The sequence below is a fragment of the Chlorocebus sabaeus genome, chromosome 13, assembly GCF_047675955.1.
Source record: "Chlorocebus sabaeus isolate Y175 chromosome 13, mChlSab1.0.hap1, whole genome shotgun sequence".
In the NCBI taxonomy this organism is placed as follows: domain Eukaryota; kingdom Metazoa; phylum Chordata; class Mammalia; order Primates; family Cercopithecidae; genus Chlorocebus; species Chlorocebus sabaeus.
Genome location: NC_132916.1, coordinates 15,880,088 through 15,900,099, shown reverse-complemented (window position 1 = coordinate 15,900,099; position 20,012 = coordinate 15,880,088). Strand labels below are relative to the sequence as shown.

At 36.1% G+C, this 20,012-nt stretch overlaps 1 protein-coding gene across 13 annotated transcripts in view; it reads left to right on the top strand.

The window, feature by feature from the left end:
• SCAF8 (SR-related CTD associated factor 8) overlaps positions 1-20,012 on the top strand; it is a 227,473-nt gene that overhangs the window by 53,046 nt on the left and 154,415 nt on the right. For 12 of the 13 annotated variants that reach the window (XR_012095005.1, XR_005241337.2, XR_012095006.1 and 9 more), the window contains 5 exons: positions 3,220-3,373; positions 5,231-5,361; positions 14,798-14,974; positions 16,368-16,447; positions 18,191-18,308. Coding sequence is in view for 7 of the 13 variants with exons in the window: in XM_008007654.3 (XP_008005845.1) it covers positions 3,220-3,373; positions 5,231-5,361; positions 14,798-14,974; positions 16,368-16,447; positions 18,191-18,308 (660 nt within the window). In the remaining 6 variants the exon portion in view is untranslated. The remainder of the gene's footprint in view (positions 1-3,219; positions 3,374-5,230; positions 5,362-14,797; positions 14,975-16,367; positions 16,448-18,190; positions 18,309-20,012) is intronic. The other variant, XM_008007657.3, reaches the window with a different exon arrangement.

The window sequence follows — 20,012 nt, the reverse complement described above, 5'->3', positions numbered from 1 at the left end:
GCCCACCATGACCTCCCAAAACGTTGATATTACAGGTGTGAGCCACCACGCCCGGCTGGAGATAAATTTATTATGCTATATTCTTTGTGAACTATTCTTGGATATACTCCTCAAGACAGAAAGTTTTCGATTTTTCTTTTTAATTACCTTAGTACTTTAATAATTCTGTGCAGACAAAAGAATGCTTCTACTTTTTAAAATTTTATTTGTTTTGAGACAGAGTCTCACTCTGTCACCTAGGCTGGAGTGCAGTTGCGTGATCTCGGCTCACTGCAAGCTCCATCTCCCGGGTTCACGCCGTTCTCCTGCCTCAGCCTCCCGAGTAGCTGGGACTATAAGCGTCCGCCACCACGCCCAGCTAATTTTTTTGTATTTTTAGTGGAGACGGGGTTTCACCTTGTTAGCCGGGATGCTCTCGATCTCTTGACCTCGTGATCCATCCGCCTTGGCCTCTGAAAGTGCTGGGATTACAGGCGTGAGCCACCGAGCCTGACCTAGAATGCTTCCAATTTTAAGTGACCTGTCATAATTGATTTCTAAAATGGGTACCTTAGACTCCCACTTGAAGTAATGTACTAATCTGAAATTTTATACATATATTTTTTTAGAAGTCACTTTACTTTGATTTAGAAATTTCACTAGTTTGGACTTGGATTTCAGTCAGCTCTGATGATTAAATCTTTCTTGAATGTGTAGATTTCATAATATATCTCATACTAGGGCTTATGGAATAGGGCTTTCTTTTAACCATAGGGGGAGAGTATAGATTAACATTGTAATTTCAATCATAAATGAGGGACGTTGTATGTAGATATATAGAATGATAGTGGTTAGGTGCTGGCCAATTTTAAAGTATATGATGGGTGGCTTGGAAACTGAAAGATTTTTATATAAAGCAGAAGAATATAAAGCATTTTCCAAGTGCTGATGTTTTAGAGTGGAGAAATAGTCAAATCAGAAAGTGTGAAGCAGTCTCTGTAATTTTCTTATGCCTCATTTGAAATACACACATTTGCACATTAATATAGTTTGGACATAGTTTTAAAATATCACTGTAATATTATGAGGGATTTAAAGATGAACGAGATCTTTATTCTGAAAATTGCTATTTTACTTTGTAAAACATATACATTTAACAGAATGTTCTTTTTTTGTACTTGATTTTAGCCTCTGTCATTTTTTTTTTTTCCTAATGGAATAAGTGGCATCACAATAGTAGTAACTAGGACTTAGTACTTGTTTGCAGAATAGTTATGTGCTAAACAGTTGTGAATCAGAGTGTTTGGTGATAGTATCAAGAAAATAGTTATTACATAATAGTATATAGTTGTGAATCAGGTTGTTTGGTGATAGTATCAAGAAAATAATTATTACATAACTGTTAGGCTTTTATTAGTGATAATATGAATTCAGGATATTGTTACTCTGACGTGTGTGCTCTGAGTGAAATGTTTATTTTCAGAAGCAAAGTATAATAGATGGAACTGCTGATCCTTCTTATAAAATACTGTAGAACATCTTGAGACATTATTTTTCATTGGGCATATTTTTCTGCCTGTAAGTTTGAAACTTTCAGGATATGTAAAACTTTAATACAACCAAGGGAGACATATAAGTAGGAATTTTTCTAGTTACCAAGTTTTCTCTAAATACTGCTAATTATGTTACTAGATTTCAGAATTACCCAAGAAATAGAAGTCACTAATAACTAGTCTTTTCAAGTTTATGATACGCAGAGTATAACAAGAGACAGGCAGTAGGTAAATAGAATTTCCCAATGAAATAGATTTTCATATGAAATGACTGAGATTAGGGTATAAGTAATGAAATAGAAGTACGTTATAGTATTGCTATAAGAAGAGCTGTAACTAACAAAGGGTATATCTCCCTCCCAAGATGCTCAAAATTTGAGAGTGGCTAGACGTTTAAAATACTAGCCAGCTTAAACAGTCTAATACAGTTTGGAGATTGAGAAAAGGGACCTGAGAATCCTTCTGGTATACTGTCTTATTTTATAAATGAGGATACTAAGGGTTTTTTTTTTTTTTTAAATGTTGGTTGAGACCAAGATCAGCAGCAGCGTTATATAGATCGTAAATATTTCATGAATTTTATAGCAGCTGCATAAATATTATATGACTGACTGGAACCTTACAAAAAATACGAAGAACTCTGACTATTTGAGTAATCCAGAAAGAGGTTGACACTAAAACAAAAATGTGATTTATTTGGTGGTAAAATGATTAGAGTGTGGGTTGGGATGGGCATTGTTGAGACTCTTTATGAGGAATATAAAATAGGATGCAGTGCTGTAGTTCAGGGGCATATCAAGAAGAGAAAATGAGATGGTTCAGGATGTCAAAGTCTGCTTGCCAGTAGCAAGCACGTTTTTTATGTTTTTTTTTTTTTTTTTTTAATTTACAAAATGGTAAAGGACTCAAATTTTAGGAAATGAAATAATGTAGAACATTATTCATACGGAGCATGATTCATCATTCTGAGGGCCAGATTAAGTAATGCCAGTATGACACTGACATTCTACAAGGGGAAAGGGAATAGGAAAGAATAAAGAAAAGAGGGAATGAAGAGAGAAGAAATGGTTAAGCTTCATATTCTGTCTGTACAGAAGTTTGTCCATCTCTGGTTCAAAGTGTCAGTAGGGAATTAGCATTCATGGCAGGATGCTCAAAAAAGGAAGTAATTTGATTAAATTCTTCTATGAGGAAATGCCCTCTCCTCAAGTAGTTTGTAAAATGAAACTTTTTAAAAGTCACATTAGATAAGGACTTTGTACTACAAGTTACCTATTTGTTCAAAAAATAGACATTGTGTAAGACAAAGTTAAAATCAACTATAAATATAACGTTAGTACTGAGATGAATCCTGGCTCACCCTCAGAATACTTAAGACAGGTCTCCAGTCAGTGTTACCATCCATATCATTAGAAGTGACATAAGAGAGGAAGCCTAGATGTCATCTCTGCCTTCAACTAAATGGAACTTTCATTTAATTTGCATGTCTATCAGCATTAACATGTTTTTAAGCACCTTAAGGTAGCAAATGCAAAATGATAGAAACATAGAATTTTAGGGCTAGAAAGTACCATTGAGGTATTATTAATTTCTCCTTTCCATTCAGGGCCCAGATAGCCTCTATGAAATGACTGTACCAAGGTTTTGAGAGCAAAAAACAAAATGTCATGTTTATTTTTTTCTCTAGAGTAAAATAGTGAGAGTACTAAACTTATGGCAGAAGAATAATGTATTTAAGAGTGAGATTATTCAGCCTCTTTTGGATATGGCAGCTGGGATTCCACCTCCTGTTGTCACACCTGTTTTGGCCAGCACTACCACTGCTATGAGCAATACTCCAGGTATGTTGCTTTATTATAGATTTGTTGTCTAAATATTCTACTCATACTTTTTGGATGACTGTTCATATGAAAAATAATTCGACAGTGCAGGAAAATTTGTCTAGCATTAGATAATTGAAAGAAAATATTTGTAGAGAAAAATAAAATTAGATATATTTGTATGTAATTATTTCTAAAATGTAGAAAACTAATTTTCTTTTAATTCACAGAAACCTAAATACAATGAACCTTAGAAATTTGGTGTGTCAATTAGGTTTTTCCTGATTTAGGTTGTCTGTAACTTCTTATACTTGGATTTGTATCAACTTGGTATTTATAGGATACTAGGGGGATTTAATATTTTTTAAGAAACCCTGAAATAATTATTTAACAAAACCAAAATTTCAAAATCATGTTCTCTTGAGGCATTTAAATGGCTATGATAAAAGTTTTTATCGTAGTTCCAGCCCTGCGCAGTGACTAACACCTGTAATCTGAGCACTTTGGGAGGCCAAGGCAGGCAGATCGCCTCAGGTCAGGAGTTGGAGACTAGCCTGGCCAATATGATGAAACCCTGTCTATATTAAAAATAAAAAAAAATTAGCTGGGTGTGGTAGCAGGCGCCTCTAATCCAAACTACTGGGGAGGCTGAGGCAGGAGAATCACTTGAACCCAGGAGGTGGAGGTTGCAGCGAGGTGAGATCGTGCCGTTGTACTCCAGCCTGGGCAACAAGAGTGAAACTCTGACTCAAAAAAAAAAAAAAAAAAAAAAAAATTTTTTTTTTAAAAAAATCATAGTTCCAGGAATTAAATTGGTTAGCATTTCGTATATATTTTGTGTGTGTGTGTGTGAACAAAAATTGATGTATTGTTTATTGAGACCTTGTGCTGTCACCCAGGCTGGTATGCAGTAGTGTGATCATTGCTCACTGCAGCTTCAACCTCCTGGGCTCTAGTGATCCTCCCATCTCAGCCTCCTAAGTAGGTAGGACTACAAGCATGCACTACCATGCCTGGCTGATTTTTTGTTGTTGTTGGAGATGGAGTCTTGGTGTGTTGCCCAGGCTGGTCTCGAGCTGCAGGGCTCAAGCAGTCCTCTTGCCTTGGGCTCAGAAAGCATTGGGATTACAGGCGTGAACCACCGTACCTGGCCCAAACATGGTTTTATGTTATGTATACTTATCATAAAAATTTTTTATTGAAGATTGTATTTTCAGTATTTCCTCATGTTACTGAATTTTTGTCTCTAAAGTAAGATTTTTAATGGCTGTTAAGTATTGTAGGCTTTTTAAAAGTACAATAGTCTCCCCACATCCAGTTTTGCTTTCCGTGATTTCAATTACTAGCAGTCAACCACAGTCTGAAAATAGGTGAGTATAATACAATAAGATACTTTGACAGATACAGAAAAAGAGGGAGAGACCATATTCACATAAGTTTTTTCACAGTATAGTTTATTAGTTATTGTTGTTGCTAATCTATTATTGTTGCTTGCTGTACCTAATTTATAAGTTAACCTTTATCATAGGTATATGTGAACATAAGAAAAAAACATAGCATATATAGGGTTTGGTGCTAGCTCTGGTTTCAAGCATCCACTGGAGTTCCTGGAACACTATCTCCCAAGCATAAGTGGGGACACTGTAGTAACTGAGTTAATTGAAGAGGACAAATTTGGACAGATCCTTTCGGGGTGTGTGTGTGTGTTTAACCTACCTAATTCTGTAAAGGATTTTAAGTGATTTTTCAAAGTGGACACAGTAAAATAAAAACTTAATATGTGTGCATGTATTTTATAAAAGTAATAAATTCTGCTTTTTCAAGTCTTAGTTTTTTACTTATGTATTTATTTGGGGAGTGTGATGTTCTTTTTTAAAGGAACTCCTGTGACACCTGTTACTCCGGCCAATGTGGTCCAAGGCTTACCTGATCCGTGGGTATCTCAGATAACAAATACAGATACACTCGCGGCTGTGGCTCAGATCTTGCAAAGTCCTCAAGGCCAGCAGGTGAGCAGTTTTTCTGTTATGTCAAGAATGATTTAGAATTTAGTATTTTCCTGATGTATTACTTTGTAACATACCACCTAGAGAATATGTGTTTTTTTTAGTTTTATAAAAATGGGACCATTATGTATACTTTGTTACTTAAGTCATTTAATAGTGCATCATGAATGCTTTCATGTCATTAAAAATTACTTTATAAAACATTTATTCTGTACCAAAATACGGAATTAGCACATAGTTTTGCCAAATTATGCTATCACACTCCAGTAACAAGACAGGAGTCGTATCTTAGAGAAGACCTCCTATCTTAAGGGGGACAGATGGTAAAAAAAAGTATGACAAAATTATTGTAGGTAGTGATTAGTGACATTAAGAAAAGGTAAATCTATAGTGACTCAATTTGGGGGAAGGGGTCAGGAGTAGAGAGGGTAGCCAACAGGAGGTGTATTTGAGGAAGTGACATTTGAATCAAGACTTCAAATGGACTAGTCATGGCGGGACAGGAGGATAGGAAATAGAATTGCAAGTATAGAGGTCCTCAGATGGGAAGCAATGTGGTGTATTGTAGGAATAAAAGAAGGCTTCTGTGGCTAGAACTTCTGGAATAGAGGGGAATCACACAACGTGTACGAATTGATTCGAGGAATGAGAAAGATTGCTGTCTTTATAATATTCAAGTTTTTCTATTGTATCTATACATATACTTTTATTGTTTAAATCTTTTATGTCTCTTAAGCTTTGTAGCTCTTTTAATGTAGATTCTTCACATTTCTTAGATTTATTTCTATGAATATAGTTGAATAGATTGGATTTTTATAGTCAATACCAGTTTCTCTTAGTTTTCAGCTGATTTTCTTTCATTTTCCAGTTTATATTATTTGTAACTAATGATAATTCTGTGTCCTCAGTTTAAGTACTTATATATAGTTTTCTTAATGTATTGCACTAAGTTCTGGAAGAGATCATAATAGAAATAATGATAGTATACTCGTTGTTACTTTTTTCAGACTCAAATAGAAATACCCCGTTTTTGTCCCACTATGATGTTGGTTTTGTTTCGAGATATGTGTTCTTTATGAGGGACATATTCTGCTTTTTCTACATGATAGTGTTTTATGGGACTTTGATTTAAAATTTTATTAGTGGATATAATAGTACGGTTTTTTGATTACTAGACTTTATTATAATGATTCAGCATTGCAGTCCTGTACACACACACACACACACACACACACACACACACACACACACACATTCTCTCTCTCTCTCTCTTTCTCTTTCTCACTTTCAAATTCACACTATCCTTTGAGGTAGTACCTTTAGATATTCTGTAATTATTGTTTTGCTTTGAAGTGTAAACTATTTCACAACTAGTTTCTATTTGCAACAATTTTGCAGCTCTACTGAGATGGGTCCCTAGTTTTTATCACCTTATTCTATTTTTAAATCAGGATTATTACTTGCTTTCTGAGATCAATTTAGAAATGGTTACCTTTTTCTGTCTTGAGTGCAGTACAACCTGAGTACTTCCTGCCTCTGGAAGGTTTGGATGAACTTAATCAAAAAGCCTCTAGGGACCAGACCCAGTAGCTCACACTCATAATCCCAGTACTTTGGGAGGCCCATGTGGGTGGATCACTTGAGGCCAGGAGTTCAAGACTAACCCGGCCAACATGGTGAAACCTCTCTCTCCTAAAAACATAAAAATTAGCTGGGCATGCCAACATGCCTATAATCCCAGCTACTTAGGAGGCTGAGGCAGGAGAATCACTTGAACCTGAGAAGTGGAGGTTGCAGAGAGCCAAGATCATGCCACTGCACTCTAGCCTGGGTGACAGAGTGAGACTCAAAAAAAAAAAATCTCCAACAAGACAAAACCGAACCCACAAGTCCCTCTAGGGTTTGGTGTGTTCTGGGAGATTAATTTTTGATAACATTTTTCAGTTCTTTTTTGGTTATTTGTGTTCACTTATCCTACCTTTCCTGAATAAACTTTATTATAAATATTTATGATTAGAAACCATCTATTTTGTTTTTCGTAGTTGTACATAATTTTTTTTAAAACTAACTTTGGCTTGCACATCTGACTTTGTGTTGTATTTTTGCTCATTTTAGATTTAGGTTTATTGAAGTTTATGCTTGCTTTTTATTTTTCTGTTACTACCCTGGTTCTTCATTTTTGGACTGTTGATGTACTCTTCTAAATAAATAGCTTTTGATCCCTTTTTGATCCGTCATTTTAACTCTTTGCAAGATTAATCTTTATCAGTGATGGTTTTTGTGTTTTTTTTGTTTTTTTTTTCCTCCTTTTGAGACGGAGTCTCGCTCTGTCGCCCAGACTGTAATACAGTGGCGCGATCTCGACTCACTGCAACCTCTGCCTCCGAGGTTCAAGTGATTCTCCTGCCTCAGCCTCCCGAGTAGCTGGGACTACAGGCGCCTGCCACCACGCTCGGCTATTTTGTATTTTTAGTAGAGATGGGGTTTCACCGTGTTAGCCAGGATGGTATCAATCTCCTGACCTTGTAATCTGCCCGCTTCTGCCTCCCAAAGTGCTGGGATTACAGTCGTGAGTCACCATGCCCAGCCTGTCAGTGATCTTGTATGTCTTAAACTTATGCTCAGGAACATGCAATAATTACATTATCATACATAGAAGAAAATCCAACTTTGTGGTATTTAGAGTTATTCTCAATGTAACCTGTTATTTTTTTCTAACACTTTTCATTATTTAGATTACAAAGTTTCATAGAGTTCTCTAAATTAATGGAAGTATTCTCTTGGCTTGTGTTGCACTCCCTTTTACTTTATCATCTACTTCTCCAATTTTCGTACGTCTCATCCTTCCTTCACTATTCAAATCAAACTACAATTTTTTAGAGTTTGTTTGGTCTCTGAAGTCCAGTGATACTGTATTACTTCATTGGTTGTTTTTCATTCCCTCAACCTTCAGCAAACATTCACTGTGACCTGCAGTGTTTGAGGCACTGTACCTTGTTCCAGAGTATACAAGATAAGCAAGAAACATTCTCTGGCCTCTGGAAGCCTAAAGTTTAATAATCAAGGCTAATTGGAATACATAAATGTAATTAAATTTAAAATTAATAAGAATCGTGGGAGAAGTTTAGAAAAGAAGGGCTTTGGAAATTCAGAACTAGAGATAATACTTTGACTTGAACAATTGGTTCAGGAAAGTTCTGTTGTACAGATGACAATTGAATTTGTTTTTTAAAGGGTGAGTAAGAACTGGATACTGAGGATGAGCTACATAAACAGAGACAATTGAGAGTAAACAATGAATTATCAGTCTTTCAAACAAAACCTGCTCCACCTGCATCTTCATCTCAGTTAATGGAAATGCGATTTTTCTGTTTGCTCATACCCAAAAGCTTAAGGGTCATCCTTGATTCCTTTCTTCCCTTTGTTCTTCAGGTCCAATCTGTTAAGAAATCCTCTGCCTTCAGAATATATTCTGAATCACTAACTCACCATCTCTATCACTAGTTCCTAGAATCAAGCCACCATCATTTCTTACCTAGTTCATTGCAGAAACCTCTTAATGGGGCTTCCACCCTTACCCCACAACAGTCTATTCTCAATACTGCCAGTAGCATGACCCTTTTCATACCTGAGAGTTCATGCAACTCCTCTGCTCAGAATCCTCCAGTGGCTCCCTGTCTCACTCAGACTAAAAGCCCAAATTGTTTTGTTTGTTTGTTTTTGAGACAGGATTTTGCTTTGTCACTCAGACTGGAGTGCAGTGGTGCAGTTGTATTTCACTGCATCTTTGAACTCCTGGGCTGAAGCGATCCTCCCACCTCAGCTTCCCAGGTAGCTGGGACTACACCTGTAGCCACCAAGCCTGGTTAATTTTTTATTTTTATTTTATTATTTTTTGAGACGGAGTCTTACCCTGTCATCCAGGCTGGAGTGCAATGGCGCTGTCTTGGCTCACTGTAACCTCCGCCTCCCAGAGTGATTCTCCTGCCTCAACCTCCCAAGTAGCTGAGATCACAGGCATCCGCCACCACACCCAGCTAATTTTTGTATGTTTAGTAGGTATGGGGTTTCACCGTGTTGGCCAGGCTGGTGTCAAACTCCTGACCTCAGGTGATCCGCCCACCTCAGCCTTCCAAAGTGCTGGAATTACAGGCATGAGCCACTGCGCTCAGTCAATTTTTTATTTTTATATAGAGACAGGATGTGACTGTGTTGCCCAGGCTGATCTCGGACTCCTGGCCTCAAGCAGTCCTCTCACCTGTGCCTCCCATGTCAGTGGGATTACAAGCAGGAGCCATTGCGCCTGCACTAAAAGCACAAATTTCAGCAATCACTTCATTGGTGCTTGTATGTTCTCAGTTTGATCTGTTGTTCCCTTCCCGACATTTTCTGTCCCCCAGTTCATAGACTTCTCTAACTAATAGTAAGACTTGCTTATGTTGCCCATCCCTACCCTGGTTTTATATTATCCTTTGCTTCGCTTTCTCACCTCTTTCTCCTGTGACCTGTTCTATCCTTTTTGTTATTTCTTATATCAGCTACCTGTAATCCTGCCCCAAGATCTCTGCATTTGATGTCTTTGATACTGAAAACCCACTTTCCTCATCTATTCATATGCTTTCATCTCTTGTAAGTCTTTGTTTAAATGTCACTTTAGTAAGGCCTTCAGTGACTGCTATTTATTTAGAGACAGGGTCTTGCTCTGGCACCCAGGCTGGAGTGTAATGGAGCAATCTCGGCTCATTGCAACCTCTGCCTCCCGGGTTCAAGCAGTTCTTTTGCCTCAGCCTCCTGAGTAGCTGGGATTACAGGCGCCTGCTACCACACCCAGCTAATTTCTGTATTTTTAGTAGAGACGAGGTTTCACATTGTTGGCCAGGCTGGTCTTGAACTCCTGACCTCAAGTGATCCACCCACCTCAGCCTCCCAAAGTGCTGGGATTATAGACGTGAGCCACCCTGCCTGGCGGTGACTGCTATTTAAAACTGTAAACTCTACCTCTCATTCTTTACACTCCTGTTCACTCTCGCCTCTGCTTACTTCTTTCCTTAGCACTTACTACCTTCTGTTATGTTATATAATTACTTGGTTTTTTTTCTACCTCTTCCCACTGGAATGTATGCTAAACTAGGGCAAGAATTTTTTGTGGTTGTTGACTGCTGCCTCTCCAATGTCTAGATTGTGGATGGTGTTCAATATGTTTTTTGTGGAATGAATGAAAGATGTACAGAAGCATTACAGTGTTGGATATACAAAGGATATTGTAGAGTTGAGTTTTGTTTGAAAGAAAAGATAGTCTGTGTAAGCTATTAATGGCAGACTTAAGTGTGACTTGGGTTGTGAAAACTATACATGGTGGGGTCAAAAATAAAGGATTCATTTGCTAAGCAATGGGGAATCACCAGGGACTTTTTGTGTTGAAGTCACATGATCTTAACAGTACCTCACATGGATTAGAGAGAGGAGAAGTCTAGAGACAGAATATCTTTCTTTTGGTAGTAGTGGTTTTGTAAAGGAGGGTAATGATTATGAAAAATAGTAAGGTTGTATACTTTCTGAAAATACAATCTCAAAAACGTGGGGCCATTCTAGACTTAAAAATATTTTAAAAAACCAGTATGAACTCTTAGGCTGAATCTATTTTCTACATTTTTGAGACAGTTGGGAAACTGAATATTAACTGGATATTAGATGAAATTATAGAATTAGTAATTTTATTTTGTGGTAATATTTTGGAAACTGTTCATAAAGCAAGTGTTCTTATTTTAAAATATGCCTATTAAAATAAATATTTTTGAAAGGAGAAGCAGCTTTGAAAGGAATAGTACAGAGAGAGTCAGTAAGACGGTAATTGATAGACTGCGAAGTCAGAGAAAGAAAATTGGGTACTGCAGTGGTTTTTTACCTGGGTAACCAAAAGAATAACAGTGCCATTGGGAAAAATAGAGATGTCAAAAGGAGCAGTTAAAAAGTGTAAAGGGGAAATACGGTGTTTCTGTCATTTTAGTAGTTTTAGATGCAGAAAAAGCCTTTGACAAAATTGAACAGCGCTTCATGCTAAAAACTCTCAATAAATTCGGTATTGTTGGAACGTGTCTCAAAATAATAAGAGCTATTTATGACAGACCCACAGCCAATATCATACTGAATGGGCAAAAACTGGAAGCATTCCCTTTGAAAACTGGCACAATACAGGGATGCCCTCTCTCACTACTCCTATTCAACATAGTGTTGGAAGTTCTGGCCAGGGCAATCAGGCAAGAGAAAGAAATAAAGGGTATTCAGTTAGGAAAAGAAGAAGTAAAATTGTCACCGTTTGCAAATGACATGATTGTATATTTAGAAAACCCCATCGTCTCAGCCCAAAATCTCCTTAAGCTGATAAGCAACTTCAGCAAAGTCTCAGGATACAAAATCAATGTGCAAAAATCACGAGCGTTCTTATACACCAGTAACAGACAAACAGCCAAATCATGAATGAACTCCCATTCACAATAGCTTCAAAGAGAATAAAATACCTAGGAATCCAACTTACAAGGGATGTAAAGGACCTCTTCAAGGAGAACTACAAACCACTGCTCAGTGAAATCAAAGAGGACACAAACAAATGGAAGAACATACCATGCTCATGGAGAAGAAGAATCAATATCGTGAAAATGGCCATACTGCCCAAGGTAATTTATAGATTCAGTGCCATCCCCATTAAGCTACCAATGAGTTTCTTCACAGAATTGGAAAAAACTGCTTTAAAGTTCATATGGAACTAAAAAAGACCCCGCATTGCCAAGACAATCCTAAGCCAAAAGAACAAAGCTGGAGGCATCACACTACCTGACTTCAAACTATACTACAAGGCTACAGTAACCAAAACAGCATGGTACTGGTACCAAAACAGAGATGTGGACCAATGGAACAGAACAGAGTCCTCAGAAATAATACCACACATCTACAGCCATCTGATCTTTGACAAACGTGACAAAAACAAGAAATGTGGAAAGGATTCCCTATTTAATAAATGGTGCTGGAAAAATTGGCTAGCCATAAGTAGAAAGCTGAAACTGGATCCCTTCCTTACTCCTTATAGGAAAATTAATTCAAGATGGATTAGAGACTTAAATGTTAGACCTAAAACCATAAAAACCCTAGAAGAAAACCTAGGTAATACCATTCAGGACATAGACATGGGTAAGGACTTCATGTCTAAAACACCAAAAGCAACGGCAGCAAAAGCCAAAATTGACAAATGAGATCTAATTAAACTAAAGAACTTCTGCACAGCAAAAGAAACTACCATCAGAGTGAACAGCCAGTCTACAGAATGGGAGAAAATTTTTGCAATCTACTTATCAGACAAAGGGCTAATATCCAGAACCTACAAAGAACTCAAACAAATTCACAAGAAAAAAGCAAACAACCCCATCAAAAAGTGGGCAAAGGATATGAACAGACACTTCTCAAAAGAAGACATTCATACAGTCAACAGACACATGAAAAAAATGCTCATCAGTGGCCATCAGAGAAATGCAAATCAAACCCCAGTGAGTTACCGTCTCACACTAGTTAGAATGGCAATCATTAAAAAATCAGGAAACAACAGGTGCTGGAGAGGATGTGGAGAAATAGGAACACTTTTACACCGTTGGTGGGACTGTAAACTAGTTCAACCATTGTGGAAAACAGTGTGGCGATTCCTCAAAGATCTAGAACTAGAAATACCATTTGACCCAGCCATCCCATTACTGTGTATATACCCACAGGATTATAAATCATGCTGCTATAAAGACACATGCACACGTATGTTTATTGTGGCACTATTCACAATAGCAAAGACTTGGAATCAACCCAAATGTCCATCAGTGACAGACTGGATTTCAAGAAAATGTGGCACATATACACCAGGGAATATTATGCAGCCATAAAAAAGGATGAGTTTGTGTCCTTTGTAGGGACATGGATGCAGTTGGAAATCATTCTCAGCAAACTATCGCAAGAACAGAAAACCAAACACCGCATGTTCTCACTGATAGGTGGGAATTGAACAATGAGATCACTTGGATACAGAAGGGGAACATCACACACCGGGGCCTATTGTGGGGAGCGGGGACGGGGGAGGGATAGCATTAGAAGATATACCTAATGTAAATGACGAGTTAATGGGTTCAGCACACCAACATGCCACATGTGTACATATGTAACAAACCTGCACGTTGTGCACATGTACCCTAGAACTTAAAGTGTATATATATATATATGTTTTTTTTTTTTTTTTAAAGTTTCTTTGTAATTCTCCCCACCCTTGAGAATGCACTTGGTGAGTACATGTTTCACCCCCTGCCCCCAATGCATGGCTCTTAACTTCACCGCCTATCCCAAAATCTATAAGAACCAATGATAATCCCACCACCTTTTGCTGACTCCTTTTTCCGACTCAGCCCGCCTGCACCCAGGTGAAATAAACAACCATGTTGCTCACACAAAGCCTGTTTGGTGATCTCTTCACATGGATATGTGAAACAGTCCTCAAGGAATAATCTCACCCTAGTAAGCTACAGAGAAACCCTACACACACACCCCAAACAGTGCAGAAAGTGCAATAAATCTTACAATACAAATAAAAAAAAAAAGAAAATGTTTAGTTGATAGTGAAGTGACTAGTTTGTTTCCTAATGTTACTAAGTAGGCATGAAAGTACTTCAGTGTCATCTCACATAGTTTTTGTGTCCTCTCCTCCTAGAAGTTGAACTTCAAGAGTACAGTTGTCTTGGTTATCAGTAGCTTTGCTGTCTTTATTTTTCTCTTTTAAACTAATAATTTTTGGATTTAATTCAGGCTTATAACCAGATTGATTATCATTTACTTCTGGGATGTATATAGGATTTTCTTACTTAGGGAATCTCTTAAAGATCTTACTGTTGTGTCTGTTTTTTAACAGGGTTGGGTACATAGTGGGAACAAGAGTTGCCTTCAACTCTAGGTGACACTTTATTATTAATAACTAGTTGCCAGACTCTGAGAAACAGATTTCTTAATGACTCTCCAGCTTTCAGGAAATACGTGCTCAGATGGTAATTCTGAATAATAGCAAAAGCTGCTGCTATTTTCAGTACTCATCCTTTTACTGAGTTTAAAGAGTTGATTAAACAAGGTTGAGAAGTTTAGTGAAAAATGTGTCAGCTTGTGATGAGTTCTTTATCTGGTTGTCACAGATCCCTTTATTTTGTTTAAAATTCCCTGACTTTCCAGAAGTAAGACAAACTTATTAAGAACTGTGTTATATAAGGTACACAAAGAAACTTCAAAAAAATTAACTTATTAATAGTATGTATTTTTTTCAAAGAGAGTGTGGAATGAATAATTTTACTGACTAAAACTTTTAAGTGGTCACTCTTACAGAAAAAACCCAGCACCTGTTTTGTAATATACTTTTTTTTCTCTCCAGCTTCAACAATTAATACAAACCTTACAGATACAACAACAGAAGCCCCAGCCTTCCATTCTGCAGGCCCTAGATGCTGGTCTTGTCGTTCAGTTACAAGCTCTTACGGCACAACTTACAGCTGCAGCTGCGGCTGCCAACACTCTTACTCCCTTAGAACAGGGAGTCTCCTTTAACAAGGTAGAAATTAAAATATCAGATCAAGTCTATATGAATTATTAAATATATACTAGCATATGAATTTTAATTCTATCAGTAAATTTTATTATAGACTTAATATCCCCTGTACACTGTGTAAGACAGTCTGAATTTCACAAAAGGTTCAAACTCTGTAAAAATTAAGTAATTAAAAAAATTTTTCTTAGGCCAGGCACAGTGGCTCACACCTGTAATCCCAGCCCTTTGGGAGGGCAAGGCAGGCGGATCATTTAAGGCCAGGAGTTTGAGACCAGCCTGGCAAACATGGTGAAAACCAGTCTCTACGGAAAATACAAAAATTAGCCAGGTGGTGCATGCCTATAATCCCAGCTACTGGGGAGGCTGAGGCAGGAGAATTGCTTGAACCTGGGAGGTAGAGGTTGCAGTGAGCCGAGATTGAGCCAGTATGCTCCAGCTTGGGTGACAGAGCAAGACTCTTCACTTAAAAAAAAAACAAAAAAAAGTTTTTTTTTTTTTTTTTTTCTTGAAACATTTAAAATATTTTCATTTGACTAAAAATAACTAGTCAGTAAAATCTGGTATTCACTGTTGAGGCAAGTGATTATTTTCTGAACTTGTCTGATTTCTTTCATGGATGCCACATTTTACTGTAATGCTCTGTGTTCTGTAATTTGTACCTGCAAAAATTAAAATTCTGTAATCAATATGTAAAATGTTTAAAGGAAAACTTCTCTACAGTTAGTCGCTATACTATAACTATACTAAATTGATGCCTAAATGTAAAAGATAGTGTTTCTAAAACTTAAAATCTTTCATGTATAATTTAGTGTGTGATATTCTTAGTATGCTTATTAATTATGGGAGTATCATACTACTTGGAAGTGGTGTTCATATTTTTAAAATTGGTACTTTTATTTTTATAGGAAAGTAAATACTGATTTATTGGATTATTAGACTTTTATGGCCAGCAGCTTCCAAGTCTAATTTAGTCTAACACTAAATAGCTAGACTACATAAAAAGCCTTTAAATTGAGCATTCAGAAGAATAACAGCATTCTAAGATGAGAACCATACTAGGAATAGATCCATTGATTATGGCCCTAGATGTTTTATCAAGCTTATTACTGTGGGAAAACCACCTAATTATTTTAATCCTTAGTCTTCTGTAAAATTTGAGTATTAGTGTTTATCCTGCCTCTATCATAATTTGTTTTGTTACATAAGATAATGCATATCAAAATGCTTTAAAGAAAAGATCTCAAAACAGTTTATAATAGTGTAGAGTGATACAAAACTTGTATTTACATATTAAATGATAGAGATAATGGAATGCCATTGACATTTAAAATAGCATTTATAACTTATATTTGTGTGAAGCACTTTTTAATACGCCCGTTTCTCCTTCTTTCCCCAGAAGTTGATGGATAGGTTTGATTTTGGGGAAGATTCTGAGCATAGTGAAGAACCCAAAAAAGAAATTCCAACTTCACAACTGTAAGAATTTTTTTCTTTATAGCCGTAGGTTTTATATTGGGTGGGATGTTGCCATCTGAATTACTAAGTGTACTCAGTAAGTTGGGGGTTATTATCTCAAGCTGTTGAACCTCTAACATTATACAACGTGGTTAGAGATATGTCTTGTTGTCTCTTTGTATTATTTTGAGTCTTTTCTCAGATCTTTGCAAATAGACTATATCAAAGTTGCCTGTAAGAACCTTGATACACATTGGTAAATCTGGTTGTAATATTTTCTGTATGAGGCTTTAAGTTATTTATCTTAATTGTAAGAGTGGTTGGAATACTAGGAATGAAGCTTGCTTCTAGTGCCAAAGGTGACTTCTAGAAAGCATATGAAATGTGGGAACACATCAACCTAATCAGAATTAAGGATTGGAGTTATAAGGATTTTTTTTTTTGGTAAAGAAATGTGTTGTATGTTTTTATTAAATCAGTTACTTTTTTTCCCTAAACAATTCTGCAGTGCCCAAAGTTCTGTGAGGGTATGTGAATGGACTAGTAGCGGGGAGATGTTGGAGGGGGCAGTGGTAGAAGTTGGGAGAATGGAGGAAGGATGAATGGTGAAAGTCTGTGGGTCTGTTGTTTTAAACAGAAGTTCTTAGTTGTATATATTGGGGTAATATACAAAAACATACAATTTTAGAATATGTTAAATACAAATGTATCATTTTAGTAAAATGATTCCCCTTGACAAAATTTAAAAACTAGATTTTAGATTATGAATTGCAAAGTTGGAAGCAGCATTTGAAATCATGTTGATCAGTGTCCTAAACAATGTAAGAATCTCCTTTAACAGTCCTGGTAATACAGTTTACTATCCACTATTTTAATGCTTTCTGTGATGAGAAGTTAACTAATTGTTATTGTGTATTCTTTTGTCGAACTGAATCCTGTTTCCTTTATTTTCTGTTAATACACACTGACCCACGTTTTGCTCTCTGAAGCAAGGAAACAAATTTACTCCACTATCTTCAGAGATGTAGCTTTTCATTATTTGAAGATAGGTATCATTCTTCCCCTTAGGTTTATTTGCTCCAGATGAAGTACACTTTTTTCCAACTGTTTCAAGACTTCTCACCATCCTGTTTGGCTCTTTTGGGATGCCCTCTTTATTGTTAATGTCTTACCTTGTGGCACCCAGAATCCCAGGTGTATACCAGGTGTGAATTTCTGAGAATATAGTTAAACTATTATTTTTTCTTATTTAAACAGTGTCTTCTTCTGTTAACATACCTAATAATGTATATGGTTTTCTAAAGGAAGAATGTTAGTTTTATAAATTTTATGGTCATTTACAATGGTAGATTTCACACATACTGATTGATAGACTATTTTTCTATCTCATAGTAAGAGAAGGAGTTAAAGTAACAATGTTTAAATATTTAAATTTTATAAATATTTTATTGAGGTTTTCTTAATATGCTCTAATGAAAAAGCAGTAATTTACATGTATTTAATAGCATGAGATGGTAATATCAGATCTTCAGCAGAGCATCTCTGACACGTTATCCATCTATTGATATACAATTGAAGAATGTATTTTTCTTTTAATGTATTAATGTTCTCAAGTATTGTACTTTTAGTATTAAAATTGCAAAAGAAAAATGCAGTAGAATATGTTTTATTGAATTGACTTTTTTGTTTTCTTTGAATATTCTGTTATTTTCATAGTATCTTCAGTGGGTTTCAAAATATATTTCTACCTGTTTTTCCTTTTAGTTCTCACGTTTCAGAATCTGTGAACAATTCCATTTTTCATCAGATAGCAGAACAACTACAACAGCAAAACCTAGAACATCTCAGACAGCAACTCTTGGAGCAGCAACAGCCTCAAAAGGTTTATAACCCCATCTTGTGGTCTTTAGAGTTATTGCTATTTATATTCTATAAATTGGCATTTTTGTTGGTTGGCTTTTTTTTTTTAAATTGGTCTTAATAGAATATTTTCTCAGCTATTTAGCTTTTACCAGCTACTTTATTTCTTTCTAAAGTTTGTTATGGTGATATTTTTTCAACTATTGTTAGTACGATCTATTTTTTTCAGGACCTTTATGGTTTTTTCTATAATCAAATTATGTTCTGGTAACTTATGAATCTACATTGTAGAAATTAATTTCAGTATACTGGAAGTAGAGAATAGGATGGAGGGGGTTTCAGAATTACCACTTAAAACTTAACGTGTTTTTAAGTTGATAGTTATGTTATTGGTGACAATGATGATGGCCATGTAGATTATCTTTAATTTTTAAAACGTAATTGCTGTTAACATGTAGCAGGAGCTTTATTAGGTATGTAGTAGGCTTAGATACGTTTAACCCTCAGGAGATGGGCATTATGACTCCCATTTTATTCCAGAGGAAGTCGATTGTATTCCAGAGGAAGTTGAAGCTGGGTGAGATTAAACATCTCATGCAGCAGTGTACAGCTAATGTTATATATTATGTGACTTAAAACGTGCTGTTATTTTATGCATAGCTAAGAATTTTAAGACATCGATAACTAAATGTAACATCCTTTTGAGTTGTAAGGATCCTTTAAGTTTATCTTACAAATTTGATAATCATTGACAAAATGTTGTACTTTAGAATTGACACAATATGTTAAGTTGTAGAGCCAGTATTAAATTTATTACAAATCCTTTTTCTGCTGTACGTAATAGTTACTCATGTAAACTGTTCAGAATAAAAGTATTAGGAAACCCCCTCTCCCTCCCCAGCATACTTCTTCCTAATATTAAAAAAGTTTTGGCATTAATGAGTTTAACAAAAATATCACAAAATTTTTTTAAGTGTATGTCACTTGTTAGGCAAGTGATACATACAAAGATGAACAGAAATGAGGTTGTGGCATCAGGTAACCTCTTCTCTAATGGAGCACATACATCTGTGTGAACACCTGGCAGAATTCTTTATTTTTGTCATAGGGGGACAAGTGAAGGATTCTGGGAGCATGGAGGAGGGAATAGTTATTTTAGATGGAGGAGATAGCAAACTTGAGACATTGGGGTCTGAACTTGACCTTTTAATGCAAACAGTAATATAAAATGGATGTTAATGATATTTGCTGCGTTGGGACTCATGCCTCGAATTATGAGAATGGAATTTCATACCTTTTTTTGAGGAAACAATTCTGGTATAAGTGGCCAGAGTAGGGGCAGTATTTTATGTCAAGCAAGTATATCTGCCTGAGAACCCAGAAGTTGAAGATAGAACACAATTAAGAACATTTAGCTGTTGTTTAAAGAAAAAGCAAAGTTGTAACTCAAAACAAAGAGGTCATCAGTGATATAATAATACAAAAATCACAGAGCTGTTAAGAGAGGCAGGGGATAGTCGTGATGGAAGAATTTATCCAAACAACAGATTTGTTGAGCTATAAATGTAACAGTTTTTGAATTGCTTTAGTCATAGTTTTTTTTTAGAAGGTTTAGCAGAAGCACTGAAATCATGGTAGTACTTTTTTTTTTTTTTTTTTAAATGGTCTCTCTGTTAGCAGAATCAAGTATCTTGATTAGCTTGTAATTAACACCATGTTATTGAGG